The sequence below is a fragment of the Furipterus horrens genome, unplaced genomic scaffold (assembly GCF_987537825.1).
Source record: "Furipterus horrens unplaced genomic scaffold, mFurHor1.1.pri manual_scaffold_7, whole genome shotgun sequence".
Classification (NCBI taxonomy): Eukaryota; Metazoa; Chordata; class Mammalia; order Chiroptera; family Furipteridae; genus Furipterus; species Furipterus horrens.
In genome coordinates, this window is record NW_028327177.1 from 114,093,511 (window position 1) to 114,109,290 (window position 15,780).

General features: G+C 50.5%; 1 protein-coding gene across 2 annotated transcripts in view; it reads left to right on the forward strand.

Moving 5' to 3' along the window:
• Positions 1–10,332, forward strand: part of RAB6B (RAB6B, member RAS oncogene family) — a 46,313-nt gene extending 35,981 nt beyond the window's left edge. For both annotated transcript variants that reach the window (XM_090284321.1, XM_090284322.1), the window contains exons 3-8: positions 1,743–1,796; positions 1,999–2,104; positions 3,612–3,723; positions 4,736–4,829; positions 7,668–7,734; positions 9,826–10,332. In XM_090284321.1, coding sequence (XP_090140447.1) covers positions 1,743–1,796; positions 1,999–2,104; positions 3,612–3,723; positions 4,736–4,829; positions 7,668–7,734; positions 9,826–9,890 — 498 coding nt within the window. In that variant the 3' untranslated portion in view covers positions 9,891–10,332. The remainder of the gene's footprint in view (positions 1–1,742; positions 1,797–1,998; positions 2,105–3,611; positions 3,724–4,735; positions 4,830–7,667; positions 7,735–9,825) is intronic.
• The last annotated feature ends 5,448 nt before the right edge of the window (positions 10,333–15,780 follow it).

Genomic DNA, 15,780 nt, shown 5'->3' on the forward strand with positions numbered 1-15,780 from the left:
CTCTATTGTAAGGTAGGATTTTAGGTCATCTTCTGAGAGTGATTTGTGCTGAGGATGTGGCAGGGGCAAAACAGAGGGGAGAATGTTATGAACTATTGCTGATATGGATTGCAGCAGAAGGTGATCAAGGACAAGTCACGTGGTTTTATATTCATCCATAGAGTTACCATTTTTTGGTGCTCTTATATTCCCTCTTTAAAGATTCAAATTTCCATCTGCAGAATTTTCCTTCAGCCCAAAGCATGTCCTATAATGAAGGCCCACTGGTGACAAATGATCACAGCTTTCCCTTATCTGACAATGTTTTTGTTCTGCCTCCATTGTTGGAGGAAATTTTCACTGGCTGGTGAATTCTCACTGGCTATAGAATTCTAGGTTGACATGATGGTTGTTGTTTCTTTTGGAACTTCATTCAGATTTGTTCTTCTTTCCTACATTGTTCTGATGGGAATCAACTATTATTATTGTCATTGTTTCCTTATGTATCTTGTGTTTTCTATTTCTGGCTGATCATAAAGCTTTTTCTTTGTCTTTGTTTTTCAGCAACTTATCTATAACAGGCTTGGGTGTGGTTTTCTTTGTATTTATCCTGTTTTAGGTTCACTGAGCTTCTTGGAATGGTGGGTTGGTGTCCCTAATTAAATTGGGAAAATTAGTGACCATTTTTTCAAGACATTTTTGCTGATTTTGTTCCTATTCTTTTTATGAGAGCCTAATCACATGCAATTGCATGTATATCAGATCACTTGGTACTGTCCCAGTTCTTGATCCTGTGTTCATTTCTCTTGCACCTTTTTTCTCTCTGTGCTTCAGTTTAAACAATTTCTTTCTTTATTTTTCTTCTTTTTAAATTGTTGTTCTATTACAGTTGTCCCATTTTTCCCCCATTGCTCTCCCCTGCCCTGCCTACCTCCCCCCTCTCCTTTGGCCTCTCTTCAAGTTCACTGACCTTTCCTCTGCAGTGTCCTAGTTGCTATTATTTAAATCCAATGTATTTTTATTTTAGGTGTTGTAGCATTTAGTGTTAAAATTTCTACTTTTCTTATATCTCTTGAAACTCACCCACCATATTCATCTTTTCCTTTATATTCCAACATTTATATCAGTTATTTTAAAGTCCTGTCTGCTAACCCAATATCTGGGTCATCTGAGGTCTGTTTCTTTTGAGTTGTTCTCTTGATTATGGCTTGAATTTCCTGCTTCTTTACATGTCTAATCCTTTTTTATTGTGTAGGGGATGTTGTGAATAATACATTGTAGTGCTTCTTGGATTCTCTTACCTTCCTCTGAAGGGTGTTGAGTTTTATTTTAATAGGCAATTAAATTATTGGCAGCTAATTTTTTCTGGAAGGGTTACTTGCTATAGTTAAACTTTAAGGTAGATCTCTGGGTTTTTCCCTTAGTCACCTCAAGTCCTGAGATAATGTTCATTCTTCCAGACCTGGCCCTTCTGGCCTCGCTCCTGGGGAAGACTTTCACCCAGCCCTCTCATCCCCTTCCCTTTCATGTCACTCCCTAAAAACCTTGTCTTCGTACTGATTTAGCTCAAAGTTACTTCCTCTGGGAGGGACTGGTAGGCTCATTGTTGAGAGGGTGGGGACCAGGGACAGCAGAGCAGAACTCACCTGCACTTGGCATGGGCGTCCCCCATTTTCCTGGCTATCATGTCCTGGACCACTGAGCGTTTGCCCTTCTGTCTGAGACCTTTTCGTCTCAACCTTTTCTGTGTTTTTCTCTAACAGGCAACCATTGGAATTGACTTCTTGTCAAAAACCATGTACTTGGAAGATCGCACGGTGAGCACTTGACTTTAGAACTGGGAGGAGGGGGGCTCCTTTGGGCCGATTGCCTGGACCCTTAGCTGGGCACCACTGAGAGCCCATGCCTGCTCCAAAGCCAGCAGTGCCAGCATCACAGAACCAAGACCTTTCTCCAGTCCCCACGCCCACTGTGAGGACCTCAGTGCCCCTGCTGATCCCCCTGCCCTCCCTGCAACAGGTGCGACTGCAGCTCTGGGACACCGCGGGCCAGGAGAGGTTCCGCAGCCTGATCCCCAGCTATATCCGGGACTCCACGGTGGCCGTGGTGGTGTATGACATCACAAGTGAGTGTGGGTCCTAGGGGCTCCAGGGCCTGAGTGGAGCCTCAGCTAGGCTGCAGCCTCTGTGTGTGTGTGTGTATGAGTGTGTGCGCATGCATGCACACTTATCCTCTGCATGCAGGAAGGCAGGAGCTCATAGGTCACGGGTTGAGCTGCCTTTGAACACCAGTGCGTTTTCCACCTTCCCCCACCCTCCTGCAGCAGCCATGGGTGGGCAGGTCAGCCCAGCTCAGCACAGGACCTGTGCGTGGAGGTGAGCTGAGATGCTCTCAAGGCTGGCCTTGCTTCCAGCCCCTCTGCACCCTCCCTGGCCCTGGCTGTCAGAGAGACCCCTACAGAGCACCTGTGTGCATGTGTGTGAAGGTGGGAGAAGACAGTGCTCCCTGGGCCAACTTGACCCATCAGCTGTGGTTTTGTCAGGTGGCATCCCAGCTCCTCGCAGGGATCCGTGGGAGGGGAGGCTGAGCAGGTCTGGAAGAGCTGTGATGGCTTCACTGCTCACACACTGTGGCTCTTCCAGCCAAAGCAGCTGTCCTTGAGAGTGATTGCACAGCCCCGAGGGAGGCTCATGGGGCTGGGGGTCAGGGGGTGGGGCCTGGTGCAGGGCCCCACTGTCCAGGCAGGCAGAGTGGTAAGCCCTAGGGCTGTGGGCATGCCTATGGCAGGTGAGCACCAGGGCACTGCTGCAGCCTGCTGCGCTTGGCCCTCCCCATCCCTCTTTCTGCCCCTCTCTCTGACCACAGGCTTCCTGCCCATCTGACAGCAGGTGGGCACTGGGGTCACGCAGCCTGACGCAGAGCAGAGGAGAGCCCAGGCTGCAGGAAACAGACTGCCTCCCCTCCCCTGGTGTGTGGGCTGCTGAGTTGGGTCATCGCCCTCTGACTGCTCCTCAGGATCGCTCACATCTTCTGACAGATGAGGGAGCTGCTCTGAAGAGGCCTTGCCTCTCCTGGTTTCTGTCTGTTCCTGGGGCTGCCTCCTTACCTCCTCTTACTTGGAGACCCAAGGAGTTTTACTTGTCGAAAAACCCTCTGGCCTTTCCTGAGCCCCCCAGGGTTCCTCTCGGTGACTGTGCGCTCTGTAGGGCCCTTCCGCCTAGGGGCTGCTGCGCCACCACCCCCTTCCACAGTTTCCAAGTACAGCCAAGTCCATTGTGCCACTTTTCATTCTGCTCTGAGCCTCCAATGTCAAGTGTGACTCTCAAATGGGTCCCTAAAACCACTGGTCCACGTGGCAAATCATAACACTGTGACCTTCCAAAGGGGATGACTTCTCCCCTGCATCGGTGGCTCAGCAATGCAAGGGACCCTCCAGGCCCTGGGGCAGCAGCTCCTCACACAGGCCTCCTGTGGAATGCCTGGACCACCTGGTCTGTGTGGCCTGTGCTTCAGTCCCTCCTAGGTGTCTGAGGGTGCATGCTGCCTGTCCCTTCTGCGCCCTTCCCACCTTTGCCCTCTGCCACTGGGAGCTGGATCTCACTCCCAGTTCTGTCCCCACTTTCTACCTGCAGACCTCAACTCCTTCCAGCAGACCTCTAAGTGGATTGATGATGTCAGGACAGAGAGGGGCAGCGATGTTATCATCATGCTGGTGGGCAACAAGACGGACCTGGCTGACAAGAGGTAAGTGCAAGGGCTGGCAGGCTGGGTCCACCCTGCATGCCTCTGCAACCCCCCTGGACAAGGAGTTCTGGGATGCATGAGTAGTAAGCACCCTGTCTGTCTGACCTGTCCTGTGCAGCTGGGAAAGGTCCCATCAGGTAGCCGGAGGCTTTGAAAGCCTCTGGTAGACCCCTCCCTGTCCGTGTCATCTTTGAGGCGCCCCCGGCACTGCTGGCAGGGGCAGGGCAGGGGCGCATCTCTGTGTGTGGTCTGCATGGAACCCTTTGCACCTGGCCCAGCCCATCAGCGCGTGGTCTGGGGCCTGGCCACAACCAGCAATACAGCTGCAGTCCCTTGGGTTCCCACCAACTTCTGCTTGTGCTTTGTGTCTCTGTCCCCATGAAATGCCCACACCAGTGAGGGTGAGAGTATGAAGGTCCTGGTTCTTCATGTCAACCTCAGAATTTTCCAACCTGGTGTGGTGTCTGGGTGTGACACTTTCTCTGAAGAAGCTGCAACAGGTCATTGACTGTGAGCTTCCTGAAATATACTCTGATCATTTAAGGAATAACCTGAATCAGAGCCTACTTTATTAGAATCCTCTTCTTGAAGCAAATAAATAAATAAATAAAATTGGACTCAAAGCCTAGCTCCTTTGCTAAGTAGGTGACCTTGGGGCAGTCACTTCTAATCTCAGTGTTCTCGTTTGGAAAATGGGTCTGATAAGACTACCCAGGGAGTGGGTATGTGGCTTGAAGCACGTTACAAATGTCGTCTCTGGCAGTGGCAACTACTGGGAGAGGCAGGTATGGGACAGCCCCACCCACCTGCCACAGTGTCTGTTCCCAAACTGGAAGATACTACAGAAGGAGTAGAGGAGGGGCTGGTGTGTCTGGCTGGGCCCTGTGTCCCTTTCATCCTGGTTGGTTCCCCAGCCCTGCTGGGTGGGACCCCTTATCTCAGGCTGCTCCCTCCGCCTCTCCAAGGGGCTGCTTCTCTATTGAACAGATGTCCCCCTTCCCCTCACCTGCAGGCAGATAACCATCGAGGAAGGGGAGCAGCGTGCCAAAGAACTGAGCGTCATGTTCATCGAGACCAGTGCGAAGACCGGCTACAACGTGAAGCAGGTAGGATGCACCTGGTGCTGACCCCTGGCCCAGCTTGGCCACGGGGCGCACACGTGGCTTCCAGCATAGTCATCCCCAGCCTCAGCCCTGTCTCCACAAAGGGCTAGTGACTGGATTGGGGCAGCCAAGCAGAGTCCCCACCAGCCCATCTAATGGGGAACAGCTTACCTCTAGAAGTGGTGACGCATGCGAGAAGGAAGGAGCACTGGCCCTCGGAGGGTGTCCGGAGAATGTCATCATTAGGCACTCCACAGCAGCTAGCCACATGGCCCCTGTAGCAGGCTGTGGGTGTCCAGTCCCCAACTTCCAGGTGGCCGAAAGAAGCATTGTTTCCCTGGCATCTTGCTTGACTAGGGATGGAGGTACCGGGGTTTATGCCTTGAGCTTGGCAAGTGCTCAGGGGTTGAAGGGCCAGGCTCTCAGGACGGGACAGGCCTGCTGAACCAGAATTATCAAAGGAGGCATAGAGGGTCCAAAGACGCCAAGGAGTCCATGGATGCAATTCAGCAGGTCAGCGGTCTTGGGTTGGAAAAACTACGGCTTTATCAGCACTTAGATCTAACTGCTTTCGTGTTGTTACCTTCAGCGATGAGTGAAGGCAGCAAGACTCTTGTCATGGCAGCAGCTTCTGTGGCTTTATCACACAGAGATCACGGCTGTGTTCTTATCACCTTACAGTGTTGTGGTATCTTGAACTTGGCACCCGTCACTATGTCGATATCACAGCGGTTATTAGACACACTGCCAGCCCTTGCTGTTTAACAGGTTCATGCTACATCACCAGTTTATATCTTTAAAGATTTCAGTACTAAATGGTTTCCTTTATGCCGCTGTGTAATTGATGTCACACACTTAGAAGGAGTGTGTAGGTGTCACCAGACTGCCAGAGGGGTCGGTCTGTGGTTCACAAAAGGTTAGGAGCCCCTGTCTTTAAGAAGGAGGGGACTGGAGAGATGAAGAGGAGGGGAGGAAGGCCATCACAGGCAAAGGAGACAGCGTGAGGAAAGGTGTGGCAGGAGGGGTGCCTGTGGCATGGGGGAGGGGATGCTGAGTGAGGAGCATGGTTTGGCTGGGGTGTCACTTCTGCCCGGTCGCACCCGTTGGTGCCCAGGAATGCTAGTCAAGCTGCCCATGCAACACTTGGCCTGGATGCAGTGAAGATTCACCTCACGTGGACAGTGCCAGCACCAGTGGGGAAGATGGCAGAGGAGTGGACAGAGACAGAGTGGGAGCCCCAAAGGTCCAGGACTCAGTGTCCCCCCAATTGGAGTGACTGCAGTATGGCTCCGTTCACTCCCATCTTCTCTCCAGCCTCTTCTGTAAGTCTGGGGCTGGCTGCCGTGGTGTGTCCTGGAGGAGAGAGCTACCTGTCTCCGCAGGCATATAAGACTCTAGGCAGCTGCTTTTTGCATCCAAATGGAAAGTCATGGGGGGCAGGGAAGCAGAGGGCAGGTAGCCTTGGTACTGGCGGTCAGGGTCAGGGAGATGCTGATGCCTCCCTTCCTAGAATGCTCAGGAAACCACGTGATGGTCTGAGTGGGAGTTCAATGTGGTCAGTTGAAACCCTGTGTGGTTCAGAGGAGTCTACACTGGACTCTAAACGTGATCGTATCTGCTCTCAGACACCCACATGTGACCCCCAGGAACTGCCGTCTAGCTGTCAGTTTGGCTGCTGGTGTCAGAATCTGTGACCATTTTGACATTCAGACAGGCAGAGCAGGGCTGCCTGGGACAAGGCCACAAGGAAAGCTCAGGAGGAGTGACCCAGGACCTCTGCACCTTCACCCAAGTCTGCCTGCGCCGCTCCAGAGCCCTTTCTGCAGCCTAGCCACAGGGTCCCACACCCTGCCAGGCAGGCCAGTGACTTTACCACCCAGGCCCCCATTGCCTTCGGCACTGGGGGCTCCCATAGGGCCCTCACTCAGCCTGGGTGCTCTGATAAGGCTGAGCTCTGAGTGAAACCATGAATAAGCCTTACCCTGTCCTCAGAGAATTCACACAGAGAAGTTGTAAGCCCAGAGTGCACTGAGTTCCTATAGCTGGTGTTTGTGGGAGAGGGGGCAGCGTGGAGAATCTGATGCCCGGTACTTCTGCTTTGTCCTTACTGCCACCTCCTAGGTTCCCTGTCTGCTAACACCTACCTGACACCCCTGCCCACCCCTTGCCCCAGCACACACACCCCACATGCATTTCTCCCCATGCACGCTTACACACTAACACACACAGAAGCCCCATGTGTGCACATACACACCACACACTTACACAAATTCACACACACACAGACGCCACACACCCACACCACACACTCCTCACATCACACACCCATACCCAAACAAGCCCACAGTGTCACGTTCACACTCCTGTGTTGTTCTCTCAGAAATGTTTCTCTCTGCTGTGACTGTGTGGCCCCGGCTCCCAGCGCCTAGCTGTCTCCATGCCTGTGAACTTGCAGGATTCCCTGAGGAGGGGTCATTTGTCTCTAGGACGGGTGGGAAGTTGGTCCCCCACACCTGGTCCCTATGTGGACACTGGGACAGAAGTCCTCCTAAGGGCTTGCCTCCTGGGGGTAGGTCCCTGTCAGCCACCATGACCCACGTTCAGCTCCTGGCCAGCCTGCTGGGAGAGAGGCCAGTTGAGGCCCAACACTGTGAGAGGCACTGGGCGTTGGGGAGAGAGGTTGGTGCAGCCCCTGCCCTCCAGGACAGTCAGTGGGACAGACATGATAGTACAGCCCAAGTAGACGAGTAGACAGACACAAGAGGATGGAGATGCAGTGGGAGCAGGTGGGGAAACAGGGGGGGCAGGAGGGACTCATGCTGCATCTCCCCTTTTCTCCAGCTCTTTCGACGTGTGGCGTCGGCTCTGCCTGGAATGGAGAATGTCCAGGAGAAAAGCAAAGAAGGGAGTATCCTTTTTCTTTGATGAAGGAGTGAAAGATGTGCTGGAGAAGCCATTTACCCTAGTTATTCACGTAGTATTTTAGAGCAGTGGATAAACACTGGCCTTGCCTCCGGCCCAGCCTTCCTGGCGGATGGGTGTGGTGTGGGGGGCTCTGTACAGGGCTGGGGCTGAACCCCTAGGTCTTTAAGACCCATCCAGCTCGAACCACCTAAGCTTTTACTTCCCAAACGGGGTGGGGATACCAGAAAGAGGTGTGCAGAGTGATGATATGGGGCAGGGAGTGAGAAACAGTGGCACTGCCCTTACTTACAGGACTATTGATCTGTATTTCATGGGAACGAGTAGACTCTCCACTGCGGGGAAGGTTTCTTTCTCTACACTCAGATATGATTTACACATGGTTCAGCCTACCGGATATGAGCTACCCCAGCTGATGCTGCCTGCATGTTCTGCCTGCTTCCCCAGTCCCCCCATTCACAGCCCCGGAGCTTCCCAGCACTCATGGGACGGGGTCAGCATGCCACTTACACAGTCCCCCCCAAACTGCAGGCAACACCCAGAAGCTGAAATGGAGGTGCAGAGAGGTAGTCTGATTTGCCCAATTAGAAAATTGTTTATTGCCTATTTATTGTTTGTTTATACTCTGCCATGTTATGAAAAATGTGTTCACATACATTTACATACAGAAAGCAAGATAAAAATGTATATGTGTGTACACACACACAAGAAAATCAGGGCATAGGGAAAATAAAGTAGGAAAACAAGGAAAAGGAGGAGATAAAGTCATACTCAAAATATATGCCATGACTGAATGGCCAGAAAGTGGCAAGGAGTGGAAACGTGGCCTTTATGGGAAGTGTGGCTTTTTATAGTACAGTTGTCCCTCTGTATTTGTGGGGGATTGGCTCTAGGATCCTCCGTGGATACCAAACTCCTCAGATGCTCAAGTCCCTTAAATAAAACGGTGCAGCATATGCACATCCTCCTATATAGTTTAAATCATCTCTGGATTACTTATAATACCTAATATAATGTAAATGCTATGTAAGTTAACTGTATTGTTTAGGGAACAGTGACAAATAATAATGTGCATGTTCAGTCCAGATGCCACCACTGTAGGCTTAACTACACGTCAGCCACAACATAACTTTTTTCCCAAATATTTTTTAAATTGAGTTTATTGGGGTGACATTGGTTAATAAAATTATATAGGTTTCAGGTGTTCTATAATACATCATCTGTACACTGTATTGTGTATTCACCACCCCAAATCAAGTCTAAATATTTTTGATCCACAATTGGTTGAATCCATGGAGAACCTGTGAAACCAGGGCTGACTGTACTTAAGCCAAAAGAATCTCTCCCATAGTCCTCAGATAGGGGTCACAAAACATCCCTAGGATGCCAGCAACAGCTCCCACAGCAGGCCTTCTCCCCCAGCCCAGTACAGCACCCCAACCCAGGCCCCAAAGCCCCACCCAGGAGTCATTCTGTGCGGGTGGAGGGCCTGGTCCTCAGCTGTGATGGGCCTGAAGTGAGTTTCCAGCCTGCTGACAGCAGAGGGAACAGCCTGTCTGTGTGTTTTGAACCCACTTCTCTGGTAGTTCTGACTGGTGCTTCTCCAGTATACCATCCTCTGGGCACCAATGGAAAGGCTGGAGAGGAGGCTGTGCTGTGGCCCATCCCCAGGGCTTCTCACAGTGGCATCCTCAGAGTCTAAGTGACCAATACTGACTAGAGCTTAAGGGGTCCATGTGGCTGCAACAAAAGTAGAGCAAGGCACACGTAGCCCTGTGCTTTGCAATGTGGGATCCATACCCGGCCTGAAGGCTCTCCACCTCCAGCGCACTTTGGGGTGGGGGTGAGGCCTGAGCTGGGAGCCAGTCTTCCAGGGCCCTGTCACCAGGAAGGCTTCCGAGAAAGGGGTAAAGGGGTGTGGAAAGGGACCCTAAATCCTCCCTCCCAGGCCAAGCAGAGTCTGGGTGTTTGTGAAGGGACAGAGGGGCTGTGCAGGGCAGCTAAGGGGTGCAGAGGGAGGGGCGTGAGCAGGGTGGCAGCCTCTCTGAGTTGTCTTCCTTAGCCCAGCCCCCTGCAGTGATCGACATCAAGCTGGACAAACCCCAAGAGCCCCCAGCCAGCGAAGGCGGCTGCTCCTGCTAATGCAGCCTGACCTGACGGCTTCCTCCGACACTACTCGCTTGTTGTGTTGCTTCCTATTGGTTAGCTTCCTAAAGGGGGGTGGGAAATGAGCTTATCAGGATGGGAGGATTTTTCTTTTCTCTCTGTCTCTAGGAATAGGGTGGGGTGGGGAGGGAGGCTGGGCATCAGGGATCACGTCACTCTTAACAGCTGTTACTTAAACAACTATTTTTTGGTTTGGTTGTAATATATTGTACTTTATTAAGATTGCCAAAAACTGTTAAAATTTAAAAAAAATTTAAATCATGTGTATACAACTTTTTGCCAGATAAAAATGTAGTCATTTTTATTTGTAAGATGTGCTTTTTTGTTTTTGTATATTTGTAAACTTACAGAGAACCTTTTCCACACACCTCCTCTGTCTGGTCCTCTTTGGACTGTTCATCACCTCTGCCTTCCTCCCCCCCCCCCCCCCCAGCCCAATAAACTAAAACATAACTGGGCAATTTAATTAGGCTCCAATCCTGGGCCATCTGGCCCAGACCAACCAGGCCCCACCAAACAGGCCCTACCTGGTTAAATCAAGCTCTGATTGAACAAAGCCTCTCAGGAGGCAGCTCTGACACTGTCTTCCGTGGCCAGAGTGAGACATCAGGCATGGCTCTAAATGGACGTAAAGGTCTTGTGGACTGCAGGGAGCCCAACAGCAGGCCCCATTACAATTACTTCTGCTTCTCCCTTGCCCTCCCTGAATACCCTCAAAGAGGGTGGAAGGCACTTGCCACAGGCAACCTAGTGTTCTCTGTGGTAGGCCCAGTGCTTGGCAGAGCAAGAGGTCATTGGAAGGAAAGACAAGGTGGTGCTGGCATCTGAGGGCAGTGTTGATGTGTGGTTGGTTCACTGACTGGGGGCACCATGTGTACTTCTGAAAATGTTTTAACCAACCGGCCCAGTGTTCAGCACACATATCTGGGTTGAATCTATAGGAAGAGCAAAAGGAGACTCATTGTGTGCCCTCAGGGAGGGTTGTCTACAGAGCCACTATCTTAAAGATGCATGTTCTCAGATCCTCAGCTGCTAATACTGTTGAGTGCTGTTCTGGAAAAGCTGACTTCTTGATGTGTTCTCGCCCCACTGGCCCAGGGTATTTGAAATCTTTGTGCACATACCTTGGTGGATATTGTAGCCACACTCCGGTTGCCTGAGGGTAGAGCTGAGGTGGGGTCTCCAGAAGGCTGCCCAGAAAGAGCCGTCTTTGCCATTTTTGACTCATTTCTGAGAAGGGCTAAATGTGAGGATCTGTGCAATCTCTGAAGACAACTCTCTCTTCTAAGTGATGTAACCCACTTGGCCAGTATTCAATAGACCCAGACTCACCAACCCTGAGCCTGCACAAAGCCAGGTAGAGGACAGCAACTCTGGCTAAAAACAGTAAACCCCGCCCTCCAAGCCGACATTGGCTCCTCCTCCAGGCTGCTGTTGGACATGTCAAAGGTGAGCTAAATGACTATCTGGGGTGTGATAGGGGGTGAATTCCTCCACAAAGCAGTGCTCAAACTAGTTATTGCAATGAATTTTGGAACTTCTCAGAAACTAATCCAAAATGGCAGCCAGTAAGTGCAGCAAAACATGGCAGGACTCACTGCTGTTTGTCCAGTGGCCTGTCCCACACTTTCAGCTAAGGAGACCAGATGTCAGAGCTGATCCGTAAAGAGAAATTTATCTTCAGGTTAAAAAAAAGAGGAAGCAGAATTCCCGCTGAGTTCCTCTTCCTAAAGGCAAAGACCAATGTACGAACATAATTCCAGTGTTGTGTGTTTAGTTTTTATATGTGTGTACATAATTATATATAGAGATAGACTTGTGTATACACCTTCCACACACACATTCTCAGAGGTACGTGTGCTCAACGTATATTCTTGTTTTTCCTGCTCTCAAGTTGGAACTTGCATTGTGATAACAGTTTTGGAAATTCAAAAGTACTGCAACGTGTTGAAATAAGAAGTACTTAATATTGTCAAAAAACTTGTGATTGTCTTGCCATCAATAAAATAATTACATAAATGTGTTAAACTACAGACAAAAATAGACCACCGGCATATGTGCACCATTTCTCCCTCTATGTACTTATATGCACGGGTGTGCATGCCACGTGGGCCAGCACCCCCCCACCATGGCACACCCCCAAGTGGTGCTTGTTGGGAGAGTGCTTACTTACCTCGTGAGCATTTATAGGAGTCCATGTTACAGCATCTGGCTTGGGTGGCAGTGAGGGCCATTGCTTGTGGCCTCTGGGACAGCCTCATTTGCAGGGATCTGCACTGGATCTCAGTGAATGAATGTACGGTGGATTTTTATTTTCTTGGTACAAAAGAGTAGCTTTTCTTAAAACATTCCTGTAAAAAAAAAAAAAAAGTAGAAACTCAGTTCCCTCCTCATGTGCACACATACTCAAGGCACCATGAGCTCTTCATTCTCTCCCCACCTACAGGAGCAGTAAGACACAGATGTCGTTCAGCTGGCTTGCTGTGGCCTCTGTGAGCCCTGCCTTTCCTGGCACATACACAACAGCCCCTCTTTTGAGTCTAGGCTCTCCCCAGCCCTGTGGGCCTCTGCAGGTGAGGGCAGTTGCCTCATCTGGTCTTGCCACCTTGGTGGTGCCATTTCATTCCATGACCCTTCTCTCCTCAGGCCTGATTCGCACCCAATTTCCTGGCATGTTAGGGTGGCCAGACCTCTTGCACAGAAGTGCGTTGGTTCTTTGGTTCTCATTTTGAGCAGGTGCCATCACTGTCCTCTTACCTCTTACTCGTAGGTAAGATCTTGACTCAGAGAGTTAAGGTTCAATAACAAAAAGATCAGGTTCCCTTGAAGATGTCAGGAAATTGCCTTGGCATCCCCAGTGACAAGGGCATCTTTGATAAATCCAGATGGGCTAGTACGAGGCCAAGTGGAGGAATCCTTTTAAGAAACTATCTCAATTTAGCCAGTAGTTCAGCCCCTCTCCTCAAAGACTAGCCCTGACTTGGGGGATGGGCAGGGTCATCATCTTTAGGCCCTCTTTTTTTCTTTAGGGATGTCAAAGAAAAGCTGTCAGTAAAGCTCCTGTTTTGCTGGCACTGAAAAATTGAACATAAGATGGAAAAAGCACATAGCGTGTTTTAAATGTACACACACCAGAATGAAAGTGTGATGGAGACACCTTGCTTGTTAGAAGTGCAGCTGTGTAGTCCAAGGTAATTACAAGCCAGTTTCTTCTGGTCAGAGGACCCCCTGCTATCACTGTCCCCGCTCTCTCCCTGTCAGCATCCTCAAACACTGTAACGTTCCCAGGTCCAAGGAGCAATGGCAGGTCAGTTCAAGTGTCTCAGGCAACAGAAACAAGGATTGCACTGGTGATAGTTCAAGATGCAGACGTGGTTTGAGTGTACTGTCTCCATCCTCCTGGTGGCCAGCCAGTGCTGGGAGCCCCTGCCCTCAAGTACCAGGTGTGACTATAATGGCACCGCTGGCTTCGGTGTCCTTCAGGCAGAGCAGCCTCATTCCTTCTTGCAGTGGAAGGCAGGGGAGGATGTCAGGACGTGAGAACAGGTAGCCAAGGATTGTAAGGCGTGTCTGAGGGGCAGCTAAACAGAAATCTGTCTGCATCAATCAAGCAGTCGTATGCTCACTAGTTTCCAAACTACCTCTTCCTTGAGAATGTGAGGCATTGTCACCTGGCTACAGCAGTGAGGCGGAGGTCTCATAATCCTTCCTGTTTCACAGGCAGCAAAAGCGAGACAGAGAAGGCTAACTTGCTTACAGTCCCCCAGCAAGTCGGAAGCGGTCAGAACCAAGACGTTTCCATCTTCATCTATCGTTGACCTGTGTGTACAAATGTGACTGTGCATTTGCACATAAAGGGCTGCTGTGCACGGGTGTCAGACCATCTTTACTCTGGTTAGGACGGGAGATTCTGTTCAGTGTTTCTGAGTGAGCCAGGGAAGAATCCACCTACATTTCAGGCTCCTCCATTGCAAAGAAGGGCCAGTCCCCAGGTCCGCTCTGACTGTCGAGGGCACCCACAGACCAGGGCACCTTTTGAATTTGTTTGAAATGAACTGTCTGGGTGTTCCAGACCTGTGAGGGTGATACAGTGGGGTCTGGCTGTTTCCTTCCAGGGGGAGCCTCCATACAGTGAAGGCCAGTCCCTGTCACGTGGCACGTGGCACCTTCTCCCCTCACTTTCCTTCACCCATCCCCATTCAGTGACTGGCCATGAGGAGCACAGAGGGTGGCATTTCCATTTCTTACTGGCTCAGCAGGCATAAATGGCCACACTGACTTTATATAAAACTGTGTAAAATGTGGAAGACTCAGCATGTTGATCAAACAATAAACTGTCCTAATTCTCAACACAAAGCTTCTTGTCTAATGCTTCTAAGTGGTGCAATCATATATGGGGGGTGGGGGGTAAAAAAATATTTCTTGAAGTGCATGCTCCACAAAGACCCTCCTATGTATGTATGTCCACCACCCAGTCTTTTGCTTCTTCCTTCTACTCACCTGGGCTCTCCACAAACTCAGAGGGGGCAAAGGTAGAGCATACTCATTCCCATAATTCCTCAAGGCTGATGGACAGGGAGACTACGGGCAGAACTGAGACTCATGGGTGTGTGGTCTCTTCTGTCCTCCCTGCTGTCCGCTTGCCGTGGCTGGGGGTGATAACGGTGGGTGCAGGGACTGGACCTCTCTTCCTTCTGCTGATTTCCAGGAAGCCATTTAAAGGCAAGAATTTCAGGTGAGCCATAATCAGCCTTTCAGGTGACACCAAGTTGCCACATACCACCTCCAGTGTGACCCCACGCCAATGAGAGAACATTTCTAAGAGGCCCCATCAGGTCTCAGTCGTCTCCAGACTAAAAGATGCCCTAAAGGCCAGGAGAGTTGTGGGATTAATCCAAAGAGAACACAAAGGCCATGACCAGGCACAGAATTGCCCTGACTGGCAAAGCCTAGGAATCCTCAGGCTGCAGAGTAAGCCAAGTTCGCCAGGTCACCTTCTTTTTCAAGTTCACCTTCACTATCTCAATTTCCCTAATTATCTTTCCCCTTTAAAGATTCTAAAGTTTCTGGAACACCCTCCAATCTGCCACCTCAAGGGAACCATTTCTAATTACGAGGGACAGGAAATAGAGGTCCCTGCCCAATAAGCCTAACTTTTATGGACTTCCAGGTGTAAAATGTGAAGTTAGAAGAGGTATGGAGGGGGATTGGGGGGGGGGGGGGGGTGAAAAGGCAGAGGCCTGAGAGCCAGAGGGCACTTGCTGGTATGGACCAGATAGATGAAAGCCAGAGTAAAGCTGTGTCAAAAATCTAAGGTGAGCCATAAATTCCCCAAGATTCCAGTACTGAGGACAACATGACTTCAGACAGCAAAGGGAGTAAATAATCTCACTGATAATGGTGTTACACACATGACTATCTAGCAACTTTGACTATCCTATGCTAACCTCTAATTTAAAAAAAAAAAAAAAGCCTAGTTCAGTTGAAAGAAAACAGTTGTAGGTCAACACAGCACCAAGTGCCTCATGCTAACGGGCCCCCAGGGCGACACTGGAATCCCAGGAGGCGCTGAGACAGAAGCCATAGGAAGAAGGGGCAGCCCTATCGGGGCTGTGTGGCTGGCACAGCCACCCAAGAACACAAGGGTATCAAGAGCAAAGGTGAGGGTAGCACTAACGCAGTTGACAATAGGGCCCATGCGGTGCTCAGGGGTCCAGCACAGCCATCACGCTGAGATGAGGGAAGAGAAGGGGAGTCGCACTCAAAGGGCCCATTTTTTTCCACCTCAGAATGGGACCGTATACCTTGAGAAGCAGGAACTGTGGTGTACTCAGCATTCCTTAGAGCCTGGCACAATGCTTGGCTT